Genomic DNA, 22,756 nt, shown 5'->3' with positions numbered 1-22,756 from the left:
CGAAACCCTTGAGTTTTGAGTCACAGGGGCGTCCTTCTCACTCACACGTGAGTTTATGTCATGACCACCCGGCCAGGTGTGCTCGCTATTGGGGTTTCTTTGCTTTTACGGTAAGGAGATACGGTTGACCCGTGAACAACGCGGGTGTGAGCTGCACAGGCCACGTGTACGTGGGTTGTTTCCAGTGACCACAGCGCAGTGCTGCAAACGTCGCTCTCCTAACTTTCCTAATGACGTTCGATTCTCTAGCTTAGTTTATTGTAAGGACTTAGCAGGTACTGTATACAGCACGCAAAATACACGGTAATGCACTGTTTATGTTACCAGCAAGACTTCCAGTCCGCGGTGGCTGTTAGTCAAGTTTCTGGGAAGTCAAAGGTTATATGCAGACCTTCAACTGCACAGGGGTGGGGGGCATCGGTACCCCCTGACCTGTGCATTCTCAAGGGGCAACTGTATATGTGTGCGTACAAACCGTGCAAACACACAAATGAGAAATGTTTCTCTGCGCAGCCAGCTGTACCTACGTTAAGCTAAACACGAGTTCTTACTACGTCTCCAACCACCACCCGTTACCCCAGGGCCCATCCTCCCCTCGATCCCCTGTAACCTCCCACTCAGCGGTGAGACCGCACGGGGCTCCCACCGGCCGCCGGCCACGTACTCGGTTGTTCCACTCCAGGACGCGGGCCGCAGGATCAGAACCGGTCACCTGACCCCGCCGGGAACGACTTTGTCCACTGGAGCCCGGCGCTCGCGGGCGGGTGCCCTGCCTTGAGTCTTACGGACTCCCGCCCCTTCAGCGAGGGGGTTTCACGCGTTTGTAACGCCCCGAGAGTCTGGCCACAGTCTGCATCCCTTCCTGGGTCCCCGACGTCCGAAATTATCTTTCCTTCATCCGCGAACGTTAAAGTTCCGTGGGTTTTGACAAATGTGCGGTGCCCTATATCTGAAGGAAAGTATTTGCAGAACAGTTTCACTGCTCTAAAAATCCCCCTGCCTGTTCAGTTCTGCCGCCCCCCAGACCTCTGGCTGCTGCGGCTCCGTTTGGCATCTCTATAGCTTTGCCTCTTCACTCAGTAACGTGCGTGTGGGTTTCCTCCGGTGTCCGTGCGGCCTCAGAGCTCATTCCTTTTCATCCCCGAATAGCAGTCCATCGTCCGCGTGGACCACGGTTGGTTCATCGATCCGCCTGTTGAAAATAGCTCGATTACTTGCAGTTCTTGGCGATTATAAATGAGCCGTTATCAACGTTCAGTGCAGGTTTTGTGTGGACGGAAGCTTTCGAGTTAGTTGGGTAAATAACTAGGAGGGTGATTGCTGGGTTGTACGGTAAGAGGATGTGTGGTTTTGTAAGAAACCGCCAAACGCAGTTCCAGCGGCCGCACCATTCTGCACCCCTGCCTGCAGTGAGAGAGGCCCCGCTCTTGTCCTACCGGCAGCCGGTGTTGTGGGTTCCTTCCATTTCAGCCATTCTAATAGAGAGTTGTGTCGGGGCGTCTCCGGTGGCCTTTTGATTTGAAACTCCCTGATGACACACGGTGCTGAGCATCTTTTCGTGCTCTGATTTGCGTGTGCACGTCCTTGAGGGGAGATGCACGGTCAGATCTTTTGCCTGACGTTTACTGGGTGGTTTGTTTTATTATACTTGAGCTTTAAGGGTTATTTGTACATTTTGGATAACAAGTCCTTTATCTGATAATGTGACGTGTGTATTTTTTGTATCGTGACTTCCTATTCTTTAAATGCTGCCCTTCCCGGGGCGCCTGGGTGGCTCAGTCGGTTAAACATCCGACTTCGGCTCAGGTCATGATCTTGTGGCTCGTGGGTTCGAGCCCCACGTCCAGCTCAGAGCCTGGAGCCTGCTTCAGATTCGGTGTCTCCCTCTCTCTCTCCCCTTCCCCCACTCGCTCTCTCTCTCTGTCTCTCTCAAAAATAAATAAACATCAAAAAAGTTTTTTGATGTTGCCATTCCCAGAGCCAAAATGTTTAATTTTAACGGAGTCTAACTTGCAGATTTTTTCTTTCAGGGACTGCGCTTTGGTGATGCGTCTATACGCAAGGTCACTTTTGTCTTACTGTAGAAGTTTTATAGTTTTGTGTTGTACATTTAGGTAAATTCAAAATATATTTTTCATATTACTGTGGCTTATAATTTATTTTGAATTAAATGTTGTATAAGAGTTAGGAGCTGCATCGAGGTTCGTTTCTGTACATGTGGGGGCTCAGTTCTAGAACCGGAGATGTTTGTATATTCAGCTTTTTTCTCCCCTGTAACGTGGGGCGATTTAATTTGCCATGTTCAATATAGAGACGGTTTCTGGAGATGATACAAGTTGCCCTCTCAGTAGAATTCATTTTGCTTTCTTTTCTTTTAATAGCATCGCTGTTTCTTGGAGAATTCTGTGGTAACTATAAAAAAGTAAAAACAGTATTTATTTCCATCAATTAATGAAGCAATATATAAATTGTGACACACTCATAGCATTGATTTGTGAAAAATAATTAGTGCATGTATTAACATAAATTTCACATTTTTAATTGAGTGACAGGCACACAACAAAATAATGGGTATGCTGTGTACATTTTTTACAGAAATGTAATTAACGTGAAACAGTGGGTGTCAGGTGTGCATCGTAACAATTCGATGTTTGTGGAAATGGGGAAACGATCACCACAACAGACTTAGGTAACATCCATCACCTCCCCTGGTCACAAAAACTGTTTTCTTCTGTGGAGAACTTTTAATCTACTATCCGCCTTTGCAACTTTCCAACGCACAGTATGTGATTATTAGCTAGAGTCACCGTGCTGCGTGTCACATTCCCTGGGACTCGTTTATTCTGGAACTGAGGTTTGTCCCAATGGACCCCTTTCATCCCGTCTGCCCACACCCCGCCCCCTCGCAGCCGGCGACCACCGCTCCGCTGTCTGTCTCTGAGCACGTGGTCACGCGCAATAGGTCCTCCGTGTGCGTGTGCGTCCGCGTAAACGTGAAGCCCTGCGGGCCCGTCCACGTCATGGCAAACGGCAGGATTTCGTTGTTTTTATGGCCGAGTAATATCCCATCGTGTGTACGTACCACTTCCTTATCCAGTCCTCACTCGACGGACATTCGGGCTCTTCCCACGTCCAGGCTGTTACAAATAGTGCTGCAGTGAACGTGGAATGCGTACGTCTTCTCGAGTTAGTGTTTTCATTTCCTTTGGGTAAATTCCCAGAAACGGGATCGCGGGATCATCTGGTAGTTCCGCTCCGTTCGTTTTCTCGCCGTCTTTAATTTTTGGAGGAACCTCCGTACTGCTTCCCGGAGCGGCTGCACCGACTTTTACTTCCGCCAGCAGCGCTTGAGGCGCCCTTCTCCACATCCTCGCCAGCACCTGATACGGCTCGTCTTTGGCCCAGCCTTTCCGACAGGCGTGAGGTGATACTTCTCTGTGGCTTTAATTTGCATTTCCCCGATGATGAGAGACGTTGAGCATCTTTTCGTGTGTCTGCTGGTCACCTGTGTCTTCTTTGAAAAAGTGTCTGTTCGTGTCTTCTGCCCATTTTTAATCTGTCGGGTTTTTTTGCTATCGTGTTGTGTGAATTCTTCCTACCTTTCGATATTAGCTCCTTGTCACATCTACGATTTGCACACACCTTCTCCCATTCAGTAGGTTGTCCGCTCATTTTGTCGACGGTTTCCTTGGCTCAGCAGAAGCTTTCCGGTTCGTGTGGTCCCGCTCGCTTAGTTTTGCTTCTGTTGCCTCTGCTTTTGGTGTCAGATCCAGCGATCGTCGCCAAGACCAGTGCTAAGGAGCTTAAGCCTGTGTTTTCTTCCAGCAGTTTTAGGGTTGAGGTCGTCCATTCTGAGTTGGTTTTGCGTATGATGTGACATAGGGTCCAGTTTCGTCCTTTTGCCGGTGGCCGTCCTGTGTTCCCAGCACCGTTTGCTGAAGAGACTGTCCTCCACCGTGTGTATTCTTGCCTCCTTCACTGCAATTTACGTGACCATATGTGTGCAGGCTTATTTCTGGGCTCTGCATTCTGTCCCAGCTCTCTTTGTTCTAAGATTTAATTAAGTGACCTGAACACAGTTTGACTCTTTCATGTTTTCCTTTTTTTTTTTTTTTTTTTTTTTTTTTTAATTTTTTTTTTTCAACGTTTTTTATTTATTTTTGGGACAGAGAGAGACAGAGCATGAACGGGGGAGGGGCAGAGAGAGAGGGAGACACAGAATCAGAAACAGGCTCCATGCTCCGAGCCATCAGCCCAGAGCCTGACGCGGGGCTCGAACTCACAGACCGCGAGATCGTGACCTGGCTGAAGTCGGACGCTTAACCGACTGCGCCACCCAGGCGCCCCTTCATGTTTTCCTTTTATACTTCGTTAGGTAGAGCTGGGGCATTCTTCAGTCGGGTTCATTCTTCCCCACCATCAGGGGAACACCTTTCTGAACGTTCTCGCTGATGCCCCATGAATGGCGAGGCCCCGTCTAGCTGTTGGGAACAGGCAGTGTTCCCGGCACCTCGTGAGGGTTCCCTGGGGACCGTTCCCTCCAATTCTTTTGGATTCTCTCCGCCAGTCGGGCAGTTTCCTCACGTGCATGTGCTGACTAGCGCGCTGCTGAACGCTCAGGGGGCCCTGGGGGCCTCGAGTCCTTACTTTGTGCAGACGCTTGCCGTCTGACACCACAGATTCTAGCCTCCTTGGCCTCCCAGCCTCCAGGCTCCGTCGCCTTGACCAAGAAGGCCTCTGGGATCCGCGTGGGTTTTCTAACCTCTGCCGTGGGCCGGAAACCTCCTCCAGGCAGGAGCGGGGGCCGTCCTGTGCCTCACCTCGTGCACTTGCAGTCCAGCGGGGTCCTTTGTCCCTGGGTGTCCCATGCCTTCATATATCCTTTCAGGTTTTCGTAGTTGTTTCCGGTGGGAGAGGGATACGGTCCCTGTTACCCTGTCTCGATCAGGAGCAGAAAGCCTGATGGCCACGTTTCGGTCAAGTTTGAAGAGACGTAACCCGTGAAGCCCGCTGTCATTTTACTCCGCCGGGATCCGCTCCCCGCAGGGCCCGGTGCTATCCGAGCCGCCACAGTTGCGCAGCCGGGAAAGCGATCTGGGAAAACCCACTTTCAGTCGCCATCGGAAAGATGTCTTTGGAGTGTTTCACTGAGTTAGGATACGTACCACACACTCCCGCTTTGGACAAGCATGAAGGTAACTTCCTTGGCTATATTTACGCGTATTTATTTAAGAACGGTGAGAAGTTCAGATTAAAAACCCACCAAACGTGAAACAAAAGCAGTGGAGGTAAGTGATGGAATCAGTAGAAGTCATCCCATCATCGGTAAGTGACTTGTTACAAAATCCTTCCGCTCTCATCAGAAGGGAAGGTGTTAAAAGGAGGAGACCGAGCTCCAGTGGCGGCAGTGAGTGGACTCACGACGTTCGCTGGCCCCGGGAACGAGGAGCGGGTCGTGTGGGCATGAGGGGGCCGGGGACACGTTTCTCGCCGACCTGCCCTGACAGCGGAACGTGCGGCACCGGGGGAGGGGGGTGCCGTGCGGACCTCGGGTGTGCGGACTGGGGGGGCCCGGCCCCGAGGACACCCAGAGGCCCGAGACCACACTCAGACGTGAAAGAAATTTGACAAGGACGCTCCCATGAGTCACGGCCCGTCGCGGTGGCAGGTGGTGAGGCTCAAGAAGCTTGAACCGGCAGCGGTGTGAGCGGTTCAGCCCCCACGTCGGGGGAGGACTGGCTGTGGAGGCCCCACCGCCCAGGGCCCCCTCACCCGCCCGCCTGGGCCCAGCCTTCCGGCGCTGTGCTCGCGGAACCCTCTTTTTGAGTCGTTGGACACGGTTCTCATCAATTTTGTCTTCTAGGGGGTGTGAGCTCATCGCAGAGTAACTGAAAATACAGAGAAGGAAACTGGTAGCCCCAGCCCGCACTCCTACGTGCGATGTGAAGGGAGCCCCGCGGGCACCTCGATCACCGTTACTCACGTTCTTCCGAGCCCAGCTGCTGCTGCCGGTGGAGGTGCCACGTGAGCCACGCCAGGTGCTCAAAGCCACACGAGGGGGACGGTACGGTGGGAACATTTCCTGTGTGTGTGTGTGCATGTGTGTGTGTAAATTTAGGGTTCTGGTCTCATAACTGAGGGGAAACTGACACCCACAAACACACATAACAGGTGCGATCTAGAGGCGAGATGAGGCGCCCCCTGTTGTGGCTGCAAAGGCCGTGAGGCGGGGCCTGGGCTTCTCTTCTGGAGGGGGTGAGCACCGCCGGCCCGGCCTCAGGCCTCGCCACGGGAGCCTCGGCACAGAAGCTGGGCACCTCCTCGTGTGCCCACCCCCGGGAGGCCCCAGGCTCCGCTCAGCGAGTCAGGGAACCCATGGAACATTTTCCCAAGTTTCTCTGATCCTGGAAACGGCGGAAGCCGCCAGTGACACTGTATCCTCCACAGCCTAAAGGCCAGTGGTGCATGGCGGGGAGAGAGCTCTTTTATAAACCGGGTCAGCCACTGCTTAGTCCTGGGTGACAACTTGTGTCCGGGGTTCGGGCGTAAGAGCGTGAAGGGCTGGGAAGTGGAAAGGTGATGTCTGCTTGGGACAGGACATCCCTGTAACCAAAAAACATTAAAAAATGTATTTAGAAATAGAGAAAGAGACACAGAGAGAGGGAGAGCGCGAGTGAGGAAGGGACAGAGAATGAGAGAGAGAGAGAGAGAGAATCCCAGGCAGCCTCTGCCATCAGCACAGAGCCTGATGCAGGGTTTGAACTCAGGAACCGCGAGATCATGACCTGAGCCGAAGTCAGATGCTTAACCAACTGAGCCACCCAGGCGCCCCCAAAAAACATCTCTAAGGTAATAAGAATAATACACTTTCTAGAAAAAAATGCTTAAGAAACATATATAAGTATAAATAACAAAAGTAAGTCACCCACAATCCAATTACTAATCTGTAGTAAACATTCCTAAGATTTTGGTGTTTCCGTATATATATGAAACGTAGACATGTGTGTTGTGTTTTGTTTTGTTTTTAACGTTTATTCATTTTTGAGAGACCGAGAGTGTAAGGGAAGGGCAGAGAGAGAGGGAGACACAGAATCTGAAACAGGCTCCTGGGTCCGAGCTGCCAGCACAGAGCCCGATGCGGGGCTCGAACTCACGGACGGCAAGATCATGACCTGAGCCGAAGTCGGACACTTAACCCACTGAGCCACCCAGGCACCCCCATATGTGTTTTATTTTTTACTGTTTACTTATTTTGAGAGAGAAAGAGAACAAGCAGGAGGGACAGAAAGAGGGAGGCAGAGAAGCCCCAGTAGGCTGCACACTGTCAGCACGGAGCCTGATGCCAGGCTGGGATTCACTAACCGTGAGATCATGACCTGAGCCAAAATTGACAGACGCTTAATCGACTGAGCCGCCCAGGCGCCCCTACTTATGTGTTTTCTTATTGGATCTTTCATACATACAATCATTTTCAAAACACGAACACCCTCTACTGACCCTATCTTAAAAACGTGATCAGAGCCCCTTGAACACCTTCTCTGATCCCACCTGCATCGTTGCCCTGAAGGTAACTACCAACCTGAATTTAGTTATTCCCACAGATTTCTACTGTCACGTAAGTGTGCATTCCAGAAAACGTAAACTCCCGTTCTGCGTTCTGCCTGTGGTAAACCGTGTATAAATAGTACGGTGTATATCCTTCTGCAGATCGCTTTTTTCCGTTCAGTAACATTATAGATACAATGTAGTTTGTTCATTTTAACTGCAGCAGAGTATTCCGTGGCGTGAATATGCCCAGATTCACCTGTTCATACCCTCTTGTTTCTGATGTCTTGCGCTGAAAATACACTTCGGTGTATTCACACTTTGTGGACCTGTACACCATGAGAGATACTGGCTCGGGTCTCGTGGAGTTGCCCTCCCAGCAAAACGGAAGCTTTCCCCGTCGCTCTAGTCCCCACCAGGAATCCCCTGGACAATTTCAGTCCCCCCACCTGAGTCGTGAGAGTGAGAAATTGTGTCTCATTGCCCTTTTGATTGGCATTTCCCCAGCATTGGCGAGGTTGAGTGCACTTTCATACGTTCCTTGGCCGTGCATATTTTCTCTGACTTGCCTGTTCATGCTCTGTGCATATCTGTTAACTTAGGAAATCCTTCCTCACCCAGGGTCATAACGATATTGTCTTCTAAACATTGTTAAGGTGTGCTTTTCACAGTGAGGGTGTAAACCCACCTAGATTTGATTGGAGAAGGTATGACCTGAAGTAGAGATACAATATCATAGTCCCCGTGGCCACCACTGAGATATTTACACAAAGACATACCATAAAAAACATAATTGAAGTGAAATACCAAAAGGAGTTTGCAGAAACCAAAAGAAGGCAGAAAATGGCAAACAGAGAAACAAGGCGCAAATAGAAAACACGCAAAGAATGATAAGACTTAAGTCCAAACGCATCGGTTCTTCCATGAGCTGAAAATGGCCTAAGCACATTAAAGACTGACGGTCAGCATGCTGTCAGAAAGGGCCTGCTGCTCTTACCACAGTGTGTGTGTGTGTAGAAAATCGCTATAGACAGAGACTGTCAGAGCACTTACAAGAAATAACAACTATCTTCAGTCCCTAAGAAACTCACTTCAAATGTGAGCTTACAAGACGGCTTGAAGAAATGGCAGAGGACACACTGGCAAACGGAAACAGAGGGAGCGCCAGACAAAGTCAACTGCAGAGCAAGGAAAATGCAGAGACCAAGAGGGACATGACAAGAAGACCCAACAAGCCTCAATGTGTAGGCACCTAACACAGGGTCTGCAAAGTACAGAAAGAAAACACTGGCAGGATTTCAAGGGGAATTTGACAAACTCCAGTTACACTCGGAGGTTCCAATGCTCCTGTCTTGGGAATTGACAAAACTGGTAGAAAATGAGCAAGGATATGAAGAGGAGAACAGCATCGACATGAACGTGTACACATACAGGTGTCCACACACACAGAACATGTACACATATAGGTGTCCACACATACACACACACACACACACACACACACGAGCATATATACGCGTGAGATATTTTTATATCTTCACCCAACACAGTAGAACACAACCCTTCAAGTGCACACGACACATTTACCAAGATACACTCTAAAGTCATTGAAAGTAATTGAATGACATAATGGTATTAAGCCAGGCATTGTTAACAGAAAGATAACATGAAATTCTCCCACACTTAGAAGTTAACCAGTCCACTTCTAAATAGTTCATACATCAAAGAGGAAGAGTCAAGGGAGATCAGAGCATATTTTGAACTAAAAGTGTCCAACTTATGGGATGCATATAAAGCAGTACTTAGAGGGAAATTCATAGCACTAAATGGTGACATTACAGAAGAAGACAGGTCCCAAATCCATTAACCAAGTGTCCACCTTAAGACGCTCCACGGGAGAAGGGAACTCATAGCTCATGAGTTCAAGCCCCATGTTGGGCATGAAACCTACTAAAACAAACAAAAGCAAAACCAAAAAACCCCAACAAATAAACCCAAAGCAAGCAGAAGGAAGGAAATGATAAAGATAAGAACAGGTATCAGAAAAATTGAGAACAGAGAAAAATCAGTGAAACCAAAAACTAGTTCTTTGAAAACATCAGTATGTTGATAAATCTCTTGCAGACAGAAAGAATAAAAGAAGACAAAATTCACCAATATTAGGAAAGAGAGCATATCACTACCATCCACAGAAACATAAAAAGGGAAACTACAAACGGCTGCACACACATTAATGTGACAACTTAGATGAAATGAAGCAATTCTTCAAAACCACGCGCTTGCAAAACTCACTCAGGATGAGCTAGGTAACTGGGATAGTCCTCACAATGTGTGTGTGTGTTTCCACATCACCCAGGAATCAACTCCGTTCTCACAGTCAGTGACCAGGTGTCCCACCAAAGTAACTCAGTTCTGACTCTACCTGCCTGAAGAAAGCACCACAGGTGAAGGACTCAGTCCCACAAGCCCGCCCCCAGTTCAGACGCCAATCCAGGTTGTCTCCTGTGCTTCTGACTCACCAGCTATTAATTGGTTTCCGTGACCCCCTCCTCTGGTTCTGTTAATTTGCTGGAGCAGCTCCCAGAACTTGGAAGACAAGTTGACTTAGTAGATTGCAGGTCTATTACAAAGACTATTAAAGGATCTGAAGGAACGGCCGGATGTAGAGATGCATAGGGTAGGGTGTGCGAGGGTCCCTGGACCCTTCTGCACGTGATTCACCAGCCCGGAAGCCCGCAGGACCCCCTCCTTTTGCGTTTTTACGGAGACTCCAAACCCTCTAATCATAGTTGGCTCCCCCTGGCACCCAGCCCCCATCCTTAGGGCTCTTCCAAAAGTCTCCTCATGGACACAAACCCAGTTGTGGTGTAAAGGGGCTGTTTATGCGGAACAGGACACCCACTTCCCCCTCGTGGCTCCGAAGGGACTTCAGGAACTGAGGACGGGAGACCAACTGTTGTAACAAAAGATGTTCCCTTTTCTCTTAGAGACTCCAAGGGTTTTGTGAGCTGTGAGCGCCAGGATCCTGGATGAAGACCAAAATACACATTTGCTGTAAAGCACAGTGTCACAGTCCCATAGCCATTTAAAAAATTGAGTCTGTAGTTACCCCTCCTGAAAACCTCCAGGCCCCGATGGCTTCAATGACAAATTCTACCAGACACTTAAAGAAATAACACCAATTACATCCATTCTCTTCCAGAAAAATAAAACAGGAGGGAATATGTCCCAACTTAGGAGGACAGCATTACCCTGATATTCATACCTAAGAGTACAAAAGAAAGTAAAAGGAAGGGAGGGTGGGAGAGAGGGAAAGATGGAAGGAAGGAAGGAAGGAAGGAAGGAAGGAAGGAAGGAAGGAAGGAAAGGGAAGGAGGGAGGAAGGGGGAGGGAGGGAGGAAGGGAGAACTACAGACAAATACTCCTATGAGCCAAATGAAAATCCTCAATCAAAATATAGTCAAATCAAATGTTATATAAAAAGAAGAATACACCACAACCAAGTGGCATTTATCATGAAAATGCAAGGTTGGTTCATCAGTTGAAGACGGATCACTATCATTTGTCATGTTAATCATCTAAAGGAAAAAGATCACACATCGTATCAGTTGGTGCAGAAAGAACATTTGACCAAACCCAGCACCCACTCATGAGAAAACTTCCCTCAAAGGGCGCCTGGGAGGCTCAGTGGGTTCAGCATTCAACTCTTGATTTCAGCTCAAGTTGTGATCTCAGGGTTTGTGAGATCAAATCCCGAGTCAGGCTCTGCACTGACAGTGTGGAACCTGCTTGGGATTCTCTCTCTCTTCTCTCTCTGCCCCTCCCCCGGCTTGTGTGCTTTCTCAAAACCAACAAACAAACCTTCCAGCAAAACAACGGGTACCCGGGAACTTCCTCAACCAGATAAGGGGCATCTACAAGAACATACAGCAGCTTCCATCACATTTAATGGTGAAACACTAGATGTTCTCCCTGAAACTAGGAATAAGACAGAGAAACCTACTCTTAGGAGTCTCATTCAACACCATACCGGAAGTCGTAACCACTCTAAGGAAAGTTTAATAAATGTACACATATGGGGAAAAAAAAAGAAATAAAACTGTCCCAAATAACCTGTAAGAAAAACTTGTAGAACAAATATGTAAGTTTGGTGAGGTCGTGGGATGGAAGATTGCAACAGAAAAATCAAACTTAGAAACCATAAATTTAGAAAACACTCTCTACGGTAGCTCCAAAAAAGCCCCATAAATACTCAGGTACAGTCCACAGAAAACATGCACTGGGTCTGTGTGTTAAAAAATACAAAGTTTTAAAGAAAGACATCTCTAAAGACTTAAATAAATGGAGAGACATACCATGTTCAGGGATTTAAAGATTTGACATAATAAAGACACCAGTTCTCTTTAAATGATGTGTGGATTAACTACATTCCCAAAATCCCACAAGATTTGTTGATACAGGTAAGCTGATTCTTATATGCAAAGATGGAAAAACTAGAATAGTTTAAAGAATTTTGAAAAAGAATAAAGGTATGAGCATTACGTTACCTGATTTTTTTTTTAATGTTTGTGTACTTTTGAGAGAGAGAGACAGCATGAGCAGGGGAGGGACGGAGAGAGAGAGAGACACAGAATGAGCCTGACGCAGGGCTCGAACCCACGAACCGTGAGATCATGACTTGAGCCGAAGCCGGACGCTTAACCGACTGAGCCACCCGAGTGCCCCTACGTTACCTGATTTCAAAACTGACTCTCAAGTTGTGGCAGTGGAGCCAGTATGGTGTCGGTTGGTGAAGGATGGATATGTAGATCCATGGAACAGAATCCAGAGCCCAGAATAGAACCAGACAAATAAGGGTAATTGATTTTTTTACAAAGGTAGAAAGGCAGTTCGCTAAAGAAAGGGTAGTTTTTCAACAAATAGTGTTGGGACCACTGGAAATATATATGCAAAAAAAAAATGAATCGTGGTCTTAATTGCATAACTTATGCAAAGATTAACTCGAAATCAGTCATCGATCTATATATAAAAATATAAACTTTTTGAATAAAAACAGGGGCACCTGGCTGGTTCAGTCAGGAATATGTGACTCTTGATTTCAGGGTTGTAAGTTCAAGCCCCACGTTGGGTACGGAGACTATATAAACAAACAAACAAACTTTATCTTATTTCTATTTTGGAGAGAGAGAGAAAGAGCATGAGCAGGGGAGGAGCTGACGGAGGGAGGGAGAGAACCCCATGCAGGCTCCACACCCAGCACGGGGCCCCACACAGGGTTCCATCCCGCGACCCTGAGATCATGACCTGAGCCGAAATCAAGGGGCGGACGCTTAGCCGACTGAGCCACCCAGGTGCCAATAAACTTTTTTTAAAAAGGAAGAAAATCGTACTCACCTGAAGTTAGGCCAAGAGTTGGTACATAGGACGCCAAAAGCCAAATCTGTAACAGGACATACGTCTCCTGGCCCACCAAGGGGCGTGCCACGTGCCCCCTGTACCTGGGTGGCCCCCGGAGTGCGGCCGTGTCGCTGCCAACCTGTGACCAGCCTCCACCAACCCCCGAAGCCCCTAGCCACCACCCAAACACCCACCACCCCACGGCCACCACTCTGTGCGCCTCGCAGAGACGGGCCCAGATCTGGGGAGCAAACCCTGCCCGTCGGCACAGAATCGGTGAGGTGTTCTGTGAGGGTCAGGTGGGAGGCATTTTCGACTCGGGGCCAATGTGCCGCCATCCACAAAAGCAGCCTGTTCCATATGTGAACTCAGGGGCCCAGCTGCGTTCCCATCTGTGACTGCCTTTTAAGCCCCCGGCCGTGTTGCAGGGTGAGGGTAACTCATTTGGGGCATGAGAAAAGCAGAACTCCAGAAGAGAGCAGGGCCGTGGATGCCGAGGAAGAGGCTGGTCCACCGAGAGAGGACAGGAAGGAAGTCATTGACAGATTGGAGTCGATCTAAATTAAAAACGTTCACTGCAAAAGGCACCATTCAGACAGCAAGAAGGAAAGTGACGGAGCAGGAGACAGATGCCAAATCGCGCGTGTAGAGGGGCCCCCGCAGACTGAGACCAGCCAGCTCAGTGATCTGACAAACGACCAGGCGCAGAATGGGCTCGAGATCTGAACAGACACTTCCACGAAGAAGCTACAGACACACAGATGCGCATGGATGCAGTGTGTGTGTGCGTGTGTGCGTGTGCGTGCACGCGCGTGTGCGTGCGCGTGCAAGTCAACGCGCAGAAACGTGCCGAACCTTGACAGCACGAGACAGCAGCACCCGCCTGTGGGCAAGGCTGACGGCATCCAGCGCTGGCGGGGCGAGGAGGGCAGGTGGCGGGCACACAGCGAGGCCGCCATGCTGGCAGGCAGTCCGGCCGCCGCCTCCAAAGCGCAGCACGCACCTGCTCGTGAGTACTGACCCCACTGGTTTGAAAACTTACGTCCACACAGCCTGCATGCCAGCGCTCCCTGCTGCACTCCTGACACCTGCAGGCAGATACTCTTGGATAAACACTGGAAAGTCACAGAACGGGACAGAATCCAGCGATAGGTGATGAGACGAGCTACCTGGGAGCTGGGCCGGGCGGGGGGGGGGGGGTGCTCCACACATCCCACGGCGAGCTTTAGTGGAGGCAAACTGAAAACAGCAGAATGAACGGAACCCATCCAACTTTCTGAGGTATTTGCATCTCATTGTGCGTAGACTTGAGCCCAGAGAAACGTGGCCTCCGAGGCGCTCGTGGCGAGCCGTGGGGGCTGCACGCACACACCTGCCCCCGGCCTCCCTGTGGGCCACACTCCCTGCCCCTGTGCCTGGAACCCCGTTGCCCCTGCTGTGGCCGCTGCAGGGAAGAGGGTGCCGGCCAGACGTGCCCGGCCCCCAGCGCAGGGCACCAGCCCGGCTGGCTCTCTGTGGGGAGGGGTGTCCTCTGCCCCTGCCACCCCAGGCTCTTCCCAGCGCGTGTCCAGCCAGGGATCGGGAGGGCTGTGCACACGGCAGAGCCACTGCACGGAGAGGAGGCCCCTGTCAGGCACTCAACCCCCACCCGGTGGGGACGAGGCTCCGACTGTCGGCGGGCCCGAGGCCTTCTCAGGCTTCTTCATTCCGGGCCCGTCACAGCACATTCTAGACAGAGTGCCCCCAAAGCTGAAGAAACACGTGGCGAGTAGCAGCGTCCCAGGGGCGCTGGCCCTGTGGTGGGGGAGGGGTGCAGAGCTCCGTGCAGCCGGCAAGGCTTTGGTGACTCCTCCCGGGGGGCCCAGGGGCGCAGTCGGGGCTGAGCAGGGCCGTGGGGAGCGTGTCCGCCTGGTTCCACGGGGCCCTGGCGCAGGGAGGTTTCCGGCCCCCGGCCGGTCCCGAACACCTACGGCCCTCCCGCCAGGAGGAGGGGCAGATGTGCACCACCCAGATGGGATTTACACCGCCCAGTGGGTCCTTCAGTGTCTCGGTGACGGGTGCGGCCACCCCAGGAGACCTAGTCCCTGAGCCCCTCGCCCGCCCTTGGCCCGAGGGAGGCCCGCGCTCAGCCCTACCCCCCAGACAAGCCAGGCCACGCGCAGGGCCTCTAGGGCGGGGGCCGGAAGCTAAGACCCGCCCTGGGGAAGCCCAGGGCCCCCCTGCAGGAGGCGGCAGTGCACGGATGGCCAGGCCAGCCTGGAGTGTGGACAGGCCCTTGGCCCATGCTGCCACCAGCCCGGGGTCATGTTGCCACTGAGCGTGGGGCAGCGTCCGTTGCCCCCCAGGTTTGCGGTCATGCTGGCCAGGCCCTCACGACCCTGAGCGGCCCGTCCGTCCTCGCAAGTGCACCCACACGGGGGGCCGCGGGGGCTGCGGGTAGAAGGGGGTTCCTAGCCCGTGCAGAGACCTCAGTGGGTCCTGCTCAGGCTGTTCTTCCCACGCCTGCTGGCCCCACAGACCCCCTTCTCGCTCACCCCGAAGCTCTGGAACGTGTACATCCCGGACAGTGAGCGCATGCTTATGGCCACGGCCCACACGGTCCTCAACGCACACAGAAGTGAGTGAGCCTGTGGAGGCGGTGGGCAGGGGCCTCGGAGGGAGGGCTGGGCGTGCAGGATGGGCAGGGGACACTGCCCTGAGGACCAGTGGGCAGGGGGCCTTCCCCGGCCTTCCCCCCCCCCCCCCCCCCCCCGCTGCTGTGGCACTGCCCAAGACGCTCCTGGGCACAGCCGGACCCCCAGCAGCTGCCCCTGGGAGGCCCCTGGGGCAGCAGGGTGGGGCCCCTTTCGGCCTCCCAGACGCTTCTTAGGACGCCCCTGGAGTCTCTGGAGTTTCTGCAGGACACGCTGGCCCAGACCTGGGCCCTGGAGGACGACGTGGTGCTGAGGCACCTCATGGCCCAGCCTCCAAGGGCCAAGTATGAGCCACCCCACGAGGTGGGCCTCCCTCCAGTCTCCATCCGTCTCCTCTCCTGCTCTGGGATTGGGAGCCAGCCAGGGCTGGGCATCCGGGCACTCACTGCAGGGGCTGGGAGTCAGCTGCCTGGAGGGCTGTTGTGTGTCAGGCCAAGGTGGCCGTGCAGGGAGCCACGAGGGTACCCTGGTGCCCCACCCCGCTCAGGACAGACAGCTGGAGAAACTAACCCCCCTCCCCCCCCATCTCTTGAGCAAAACTCGAGCTCCCCATGATGCCCCTGGGCCTGGAACAAGTGTCCCTGGCGCCTAGGCCTCCTCTAGCTTCTCCTAGCTTCGAGACGCTCCCCAGCCCAGCCACCCAACATGAGCAACCCGGACCCCCTCTCGGCCAGGCCAACCTCAAGGCCTTGGAGCGGCTGCAGGAGGGAACCTCCACGGAGCCCGCGGCCGCACGCCTGTCTCCGGATCTGGCCTGTCTGCTGCACCCCCCCCCCCCCCAGAACCCTCTCTGGCCCGCCTACTGCCAGAAGTCCCTCTCAAAGCTCCCAGTGAACCAGAAACTAGAACTCAGAGCTACAACACTGGGTCCCCTTCCCTTCAGCACCTGCCAGGGCCACCCCAGGGGCCACACTACACACCTGGCCCTGGAACCCCACTGGGACCCCAGCGACAGGGTCTGGCCAGCCCACCACACATGAAGCTGGAGCGCCCTGTCCACCTGTGCTGCCCCATGGCCTGCAGCTGATGCCCCTCTCTGGGTAGAGACTGGCATGGCCAGCACAGAGGCAGGGCAGCGCCCTGCCACTGCCCCAAGGCTGCCAACGTTCCTGCAACCCTCTAACCTCTGCGCCCACAGAGAAGCTATATGCTCGAGGGCCTCTGCAGGAGACAGTGATGAGTGTGATGGCCCCGAGGCTCTGGGGGAGGGGCAGAGGCAACACAACCACCCTCCCCGACCCCCCCGGACAACCAAAATGAAGACTGATGGGACCAAGCCCCCCGTGGCCCTGGCCGGTCCTGGATTCTGGCCCAAAGCCGGCAGGCCCTGTCAGAGCGGTAAGTGGCTGTCAGGGACCTGGGTCTGGCCCACAGATCCACGTAGGTGACCTAAGGCAGCTCTGAGAGCAGCAGGCCACCCCAACGGAGGGGCAGCAGGGGTGGGCGGGTCGGCCCCACCCTCACCCGCACAGGGCCGCGGGTTCCGCCAGACCCCAGGTCCTAGCAGTCAGTCACCTGGCACCAACAGGGCAGAGGCTGAGGCCAGGGGACGTGCCGGGGTCCTGCACCGAAAAGGTCAGACGAGAGGAGCCGGCAGGCGCGGACCTGGCAGGCTGAGACCGTCCCTCTGCCATCCTCGGCACCTGCCTCGCGGGGTCCCCGAACTCAGGAAATGCGACGCCCCCTGGAGTCAGCAGAAGAGGCTCCAAGGTGGCAGACTCCAGCACCCCTGCCCCCGTCTGGTCGCTAACGGGGGCCTCCCCCTCCAGGGGGGACACACACCCTTGGCTTCAACCCCCCCCCCCCCCCCCCCGTGCTGTTTCAAGTTCAGTGAGGTGTTTTTGTGGTAAAACACAGAACCAGCCTGCAACCACAGCGCCCAGGGCTCTCGGCAAGAAGCGCCAGACGCCCCGAACAGAGACCGGCCGCTCGGCCCCGGCCGCAGGACCAGCCCCTGCCACGCGCCCCTGCACGGGGGTCGCCCGGCACGCAAAGCTGAGGTTCCCCTGTGCCTCCCAACCTCGGCCGGACGCCAGGGTCAAGACCATCAAATAATTTACTGCAACTCAGCCTGTGCCCAGCGGGCCGGGACGGGGCTGGGAGGAGAGTAACAGCGGGGTGCCGGTGGCGTCAGTTCACGACAGTCCGTGCAAAGCGTCCTGGGAGGTCTGCGGTCACTCTGTCCGGAGAGCCCGGGGCTGTCCGGACTCCGGGAGTGCTTCCTTCCTTCCTTCCCCTCCTCCGTCCTCCGTCCGCACCTCCTCCCGGCATCCGGCACCTCCGGGCCCCGTGCCTGTGCTCGTGGGGCACAGAGGGCCAGCGGGCCGCCAGGGTGGACGCGGAGGGGACGTCAGGAGAGCAGGCACTTGCAGCTCATGCAGCCGGGGCCACCCTCGTCGGGCGGGCTCAGCTTCCGCACCTTGTGTTGCCGGATCTCTCGGACCAGCGTGTAGAAGGCGTCCTCCACGCCCTAGGAGGAAGGGGCCGGCTCAGAGGGGGACTCAGCAGGGGAGGAAACCCAGGGACCCCTGCCTCGAGCTCATGCGGACTTCCAGCCCCTTGCCCGCCTCCTCCCCACCCCTACCCCGACAGGCAGGAAGCCCCAGGGCTGCCCCCACCGGGCGGCCTGATCCCCCGGGGCTCCCCCACAGGGCGGCCCCAAGGTCTGGCTCCAAGCTTGAACACCCCGTGTCCCACTCCTGTCTGACCTACCACCCTCGTCCCCCGCAGCCTGCTAAGGGGTCAGGGCCAACAAGGGCCCACGGGGATCTCTGGGGGCAGAGGGGCCAGGGCCCCAGGGTCACCGCTCCGGCCTGGCTCAGGGCAGCTCTCTCCAGGGACCTCCACCTCCCCCTGGAGCTGTGTCAGCCCAGACCCTGGGCCCTGGCCACCCTCACTGCCCTGCCATCCGGGGAGACTTACAGCGCTAGGGGCCGCTGGGTCACGGGGGTCCCGGAGGGTCCCAGAGGGTCCCGGAGCTGGAGCCAGAGCCAGAGCGGCTGCCCTGTGTTGGGGGAGAGGGGGCAATAAAGCACTGCTCCCTGGCAGGGTTGGGGCGGGGCGGGGGGGGGGGGGGTCCCTGGCTGGCGGTGGGGGTGGGGAGCCGGCTCACCTGGCGAGTCTTGGCCGACGTCTCGATGTACGGGATGCCGTAGCTGCGGGCGAGGTCCTGCGCCTGCCGGGACTCCACGGTGCGCGCGGCCAGGTCGCACTTGTTCCCCACCAGCACCATGGGCACGTCATCGGAGTCCTTCACTCGCTTGATTTGCTCCCTGTAAGGAAGGAGGTGTGATCCAGTCACGGGCTGCAGGCATAGCTGCATCCAGGACCTTGAGAGCAAAAAGAGAGAGAGAAAGACGGAGAGAGAGAAAGACAGAGAGAGAGAAAGACGGAGAGAGAGAAAGGGACAAAAAAAGGGAAAGGGGACAGGGAGGGCCCCTGGGGGCCGGCAAGCAGCTCACCTGTACTGGTGGATGTCCTCAAAGGACTTGGTATTGTTGATGGCAAACACACAGAGGAAGCCTTCCCCAGTGCGCATGTACTGGTCCCGCATGGCGCTATACTCCTCCTGGCCCGCCGTGTCCAAAATGTCCAGTAGGCACGTCTCGCCATCAATAACCACTTGCTTCCGATAGGAGTCCTGCAGAGCACAGCGCTTAGGGACCACCCCACCTCTCCTAGGAGGAGCCGAGCAAAGCAGCAGCCCCTCCCGGGGCCCCACCCATGCCCCGCCCCGAGGCATTGGGAGGGAGGGAGGCAGACAGAAGAGGAGGCCACAGCAGGATGGAGGGCTGGGAACAGGGGCAGCACGGCTCACCTCGATGGTGGGGTCATACTCGTCCACGAAGTGGTTCTGGATGAGCTGGATGGTCAGGGCACTCTTCCCCACACCTCCAGCGCCCACCACCACGAGCTTATATTCCGTCATCGTTCCTCAGGGGAGCGCCGCACACGGCACCCACCGGGGTGGTCTCCTGTCCCACCTGCCGAGGAAGCCGCATTCAGCCACAGGCCAGGCCCCACAGAGCAGGCCTGTTGAGCTCCCTGGGCTGGCCCGTCCCACCCGCTGGCCCCAGACAACCAGGTAACAGGGGTGGCAGCCAGAACGGAGGCCCAGCCGCCCACCTGTGGCACCTCCAGCCCAGGGGTGGGAGACAGGCCCGCCTCCAGCTGCAGGTAATGGCTGTCAGAGAGGCAGGGAGCTGGCCCCCCAAAGGCAGGGCTGACAGCTGAGAGCATCTCCCAACCACGCACCCGAATTAGAAGTTGCTGGGTAGGCAGAAAGCCTGAACCGGAGGCCCTGCAGGCGGCGGTTCCCAGTTCCCCTCCCTGCGAAAACAGGTCTTGCCACCGTGGAGCGCCCAGCAGCGTGCCCAGGCAGGCCAGTGCCCGCCTACAACCCGCTCCGGGCCCCACGGAGCGTGTTCCTGCCTTTGACAAGTATTTACTGAGCGCCTACTGTATGCCAGCTGCTGCTGCTCCGGGCGCACGGCGACAGGCAGACAAGAACCCCCTGCCCTCTGTGGGCTCTGCCCGCACTGCAAGGAGACCGGCACACGTCAAAATAACGGGAAAACCCCGGTATCCTGTTGCCGTACGAACTTTGGAGAAAAGAAGGCAGATGAGGCAGCCGGGTGGGGGTGGGGGTGGGGGTGGGAGGTGGGGGGAGGGTTCCCGATACGCAGCTGACTGAGAGGAACAGACCCAAACGACGTGTGCAGCGGGCGCACAGGTGACAAAGAACGAAGGCCAGGGCCAAGGCCTCCGGCTGGGGTGCCCCAGTCTGTGCGGTTTCACGAGCGGACGCCCTTGCGCGGACAGCGGGCAGTGATTTCCTGCACCCCGGCTCGCCGGCTGCGCGTGATGGCCGCCTGGTGCCGGAGCACTCGGGGGGCAGCCTCGCGACCGGAGGCCGGGCGACCCCGCGACGGCCGCGGTCCCGCGCAGGGCAGGGCCGGGGACGCGGACGCACAGCGCCCCCGCCGCCGCCCGCGGCTCACCTGCGCCCCCGCGCGCCCCGCCGCCGCCAGCCGCCCGCCCGGCCGCCCGGCCGCCCCGCAGCCCCGGCCGCCGCCCGCCGCCCGCCCCCGCCGCACTCACCGCTCACTGGCGCGACTGCCCCCGGGGCCGGGGCCGGGGCCGGGGCGGGGGCGGGGAAGGGGGCCGGGGCCGGGGCGCGCGGGTCGCCCGGCGCATGGGCTCCGTCCGCGGAGGGTGCGGCTCGGGCTGCGGGCGGCGGGGCGCGCGGGCGGCGGACACTCGGCCGGGCCGGCGCACGCCCCGCCCCGCGCCCCGTCCGTCAGCCCGGCGCGGCTTGCCATTGGCTGCCTGCGCCGGGCCCCGCCCCGCCCCGCCCCGCCCCGCTCCGGTTGGCCTGCCGGCCCGCCTGTCAAAGGCCGCGGCCGGGCGGGGCTTCCGGGAAACGGCGCGGAGGGCGGTGCCGGCCCTGGAGGCTCTCGTGGGCCGCGGCCTAGGGGGGCTGGGCTCTGGCGGGCGGGAGGACGCTGGGGTCGCGGGTCCGGGGACGACGGCTTCCCCCGAAAGGGTCGGGACTCTCCCGAGGAGACAGCAGCCCCGCAGGGGAGCGGGTCCCTGGCCGGGTGTAGACTGGGGCGGGGTCGCTGCGGTCCGGCTCGAGCCCCCTGCCCTGGCGGGGAGGACTTCCCTGCCCCCCCGACGCGCAGCCCGCCGAGGGGGCCCCGGAGCGGAAGGGTCAGTCCGCGGGACGAGCCTCAGGGACGATGGGACCCAGAGGGTCAGCACCGCGGACGACCCCCGGGCTGGGGGCCGGAGGAAGGCGGAGAGGACGGCGGGGACGGGGGTCAGGTGCCTGGAGCAGGCCCGGGCCGCGCCGGGAGCCTCTGGGTCCCCCAGCGGCCGCGGGCTCGGCTGCCCGACACCCGTCTTCCCCGCAGGTGGCTCCGGAGCGGGCGCCAGCAACCCTCCCAGGACACCCGGCACCTCCGGCGGAGTCCTGGGCGCGGCACAGCCGGTGCGCCCAGGGCCAGGCGGTGCAGGGGCGTCTCGGCTGGGCGGGGACCCATCTGAGCCCGCGGAACAGCGAGACCCGCTGTCTTTTCAGCTGCTTCTCAGCAGCGCGCAGCCCCTCTCCCGCATCCCCTCACCACCGGCCTCGCCCAACTTGGGCAGGCCCCGCAGACCGGCCCACCTAGCTCCCCCAGCCCAGAGGCTCCAACGGTACAGGTAACAAACGGCACCCAGCAAATCCAACCCAAAAGTTGCCCAAGTGGGTGACACCCCAAGCACAAACATGCACGTCCTGTCTCCTCTCAAGAAAGACATGTTTTTAACATTTTTAAAAATTTCAGTGCAATGTATAAACACACCTCTCATTTTTACAGAAAGCATGATGCGTTCATCACACGTGAGACCCAACCTCGCTTTGCTCAGACGGCACCCCCTCCCTGCCCCTATCCCCTCCCGTGCCCGCTCCGTGCTGTTCCCTGGGAGCTCACCCCACTGCAGGCCGTGACCTTGGAGGGCCCCTTCGGGGACCACCCCCGCCCCCATCACAGCACCGACCCCACCGGCCGTGACTGTATCCGGCTGGCGGTCCCGCGCACTGCACCGCTGCTACAACAGAGCCGGGCCTGCGCCTGACGCGCACAGACGCGAAGTAAAGGTGCACAAATGGAAGCGGGTGGTGGCGTCCCTCTCGAGCGTGGACACTCCAAACTCCCCTCCTGGTGTCCATGTCCGCATTTGCCTCGTCCTCGGGGGCTCCTTTTGTTTTGGCATCCGTCACGCTCCGAGGCGGAGGTAAATCCCGCAGGGCCAGGGCCAGGGCCTCACGGGCGACCCTCCCAACTGGGAGAGGTGGGTGCTGGTCTGCTCCAGAGACCCGCTTTGCAGGGGCTGACACCTGACCTGTCTGCGCCCCACCCCGCCGTCCCCGCTTGATGGCGTCTCACCTCTGCCCCGGCTTCCCTCCCAGCCCAGGGGGCGCCCGCGGCCTACGGGGCCCGACGCTCCCGATCCCGATCCGGGTTGGCTGCTGCCCCGCCCCCTTCGCCCTGCCTGAGCAACTGTTGCTAAAGGGGCGTGGCTCGACCTGGGAGTCAGGGAGCGTCCCGCGGCCTCATGAATATTTGAGTATTCAA

At 56.7% G+C, this 22,756-nt stretch overlaps 2 protein-coding genes across 6 annotated transcripts; one reads left to right on the top strand and one right to left on the bottom strand.

The window, feature by feature from the left end:
* Positions 1-17,658: 17,658 nt before the first annotated feature.
* Positions 17,659-22,646, bottom strand: HRAS (HRas proto-oncogene, GTPase). 5 transcript variants are annotated; one of them, XM_042904752.1, is made up of 6 exons: positions 20,736-20,789; positions 19,453-19,618; positions 19,097-19,275; positions 18,748-18,907; positions 18,558-18,639; positions 18,021-18,105 (listed from the first exon to the last, which is right to left on the bottom strand). In XM_042904752.1, exons 2-5 carry the CDS (start codon positions 19,561-19,563, stop codon positions 18,577-18,579), a joined length of 513 nt encoding a protein of 170 aa, XP_042760686.1. In that variant the 5' UTR covers positions 19,564-19,618; positions 20,736-20,789; the 3' UTR covers positions 18,021-18,105; positions 18,558-18,576. The 5 variants fall into 5 exon arrangements, with proteins under 5 accessions (XP_042760684.1, XP_042760682.1, XP_042760683.1 ...); XM_042904750.1 differs by lacking the exons at positions 18,558-18,639; positions 20,736-20,789 and adding an exon at positions 22,568-22,646 and having other exon boundaries at positions 17,659-18,105; XM_042904748.1 differs by lacking the exon at positions 18,558-18,639 and having other exon boundaries at positions 17,659-18,105.
* LOC122201381 (nascent polypeptide-associated complex subunit alpha, muscle-specific form-like) lies at positions 20,830-22,559 on the top strand. Its single transcript, XM_042907239.1, has 4 exons — positions 20,830-21,180; positions 21,242-21,347; positions 21,551-21,839; positions 21,998-22,559. The coding sequence occupies exons 1-4, from the start codon at positions 20,830-20,832 to the stop codon at positions 22,254-22,256; spliced, it is 1,005 nt and encodes a 334-aa protein (XP_042763173.1). The 3' UTR covers positions 22,257-22,559.
* Positions 22,647-22,756: the final 110 nt, after the last annotated feature.

The sequence above is a fragment of the Panthera leo genome, chromosome D1, assembly GCF_018350215.1.
Source record: "Panthera leo isolate Ple1 chromosome D1, P.leo_Ple1_pat1.1, whole genome shotgun sequence".
NCBI classification, from domain to species: Eukaryota; Metazoa; Chordata; class Mammalia; order Carnivora; family Felidae; genus Panthera; species Panthera leo.
Note: the sequence above shows the minus strand (reverse complement) of the source record. Positions and strands in the feature narration are given on the sequence as shown.

Coding starts and splice junctions, on each gene's coding strand:
- LOC122201381 (XM_042907239.1), top strand. CDS start 20,830: ATGGGCTCCGTCCGCGGAGGGTGCGGCTCGGGCTGCGGGCGGCGGGGC. Junction 21,181..21,241: donor CGACGGCTTCCCCCGAAAGG/GTCGGGACTCTC, acceptor GGCCGGGTGTAG/ACTGGGGCGGGGTCGCTGCG. Junction 21,348..21,550: donor GGGGGCCCCGGAGCGGAAGG/GTCAGTCCGCGG, acceptor TCTTCCCCGCAG/GTGGCTCCGGAGCGGGCGCC.
- HRAS (XM_042904750.1), bottom strand. CDS start 19,563: ATGACGGAATATAAGCTCGTGGTGGTGGGCGCTGGAGGTGTGGGGAAG. Junction 19,276..19,452: donor AGTATGACCCCACCATCGAG/GTGAGCCGTGCT, acceptor TGTGCTCTGCAG/GACTCCTATCGGAAGCAAGT. Junction 18,908..19,096: donor GAGGACATCCACCAGTACAG/GTGAGCTGCTTG, acceptor CCTTCCTTACAG/GGAGCAAATCAAGCGAGTGA.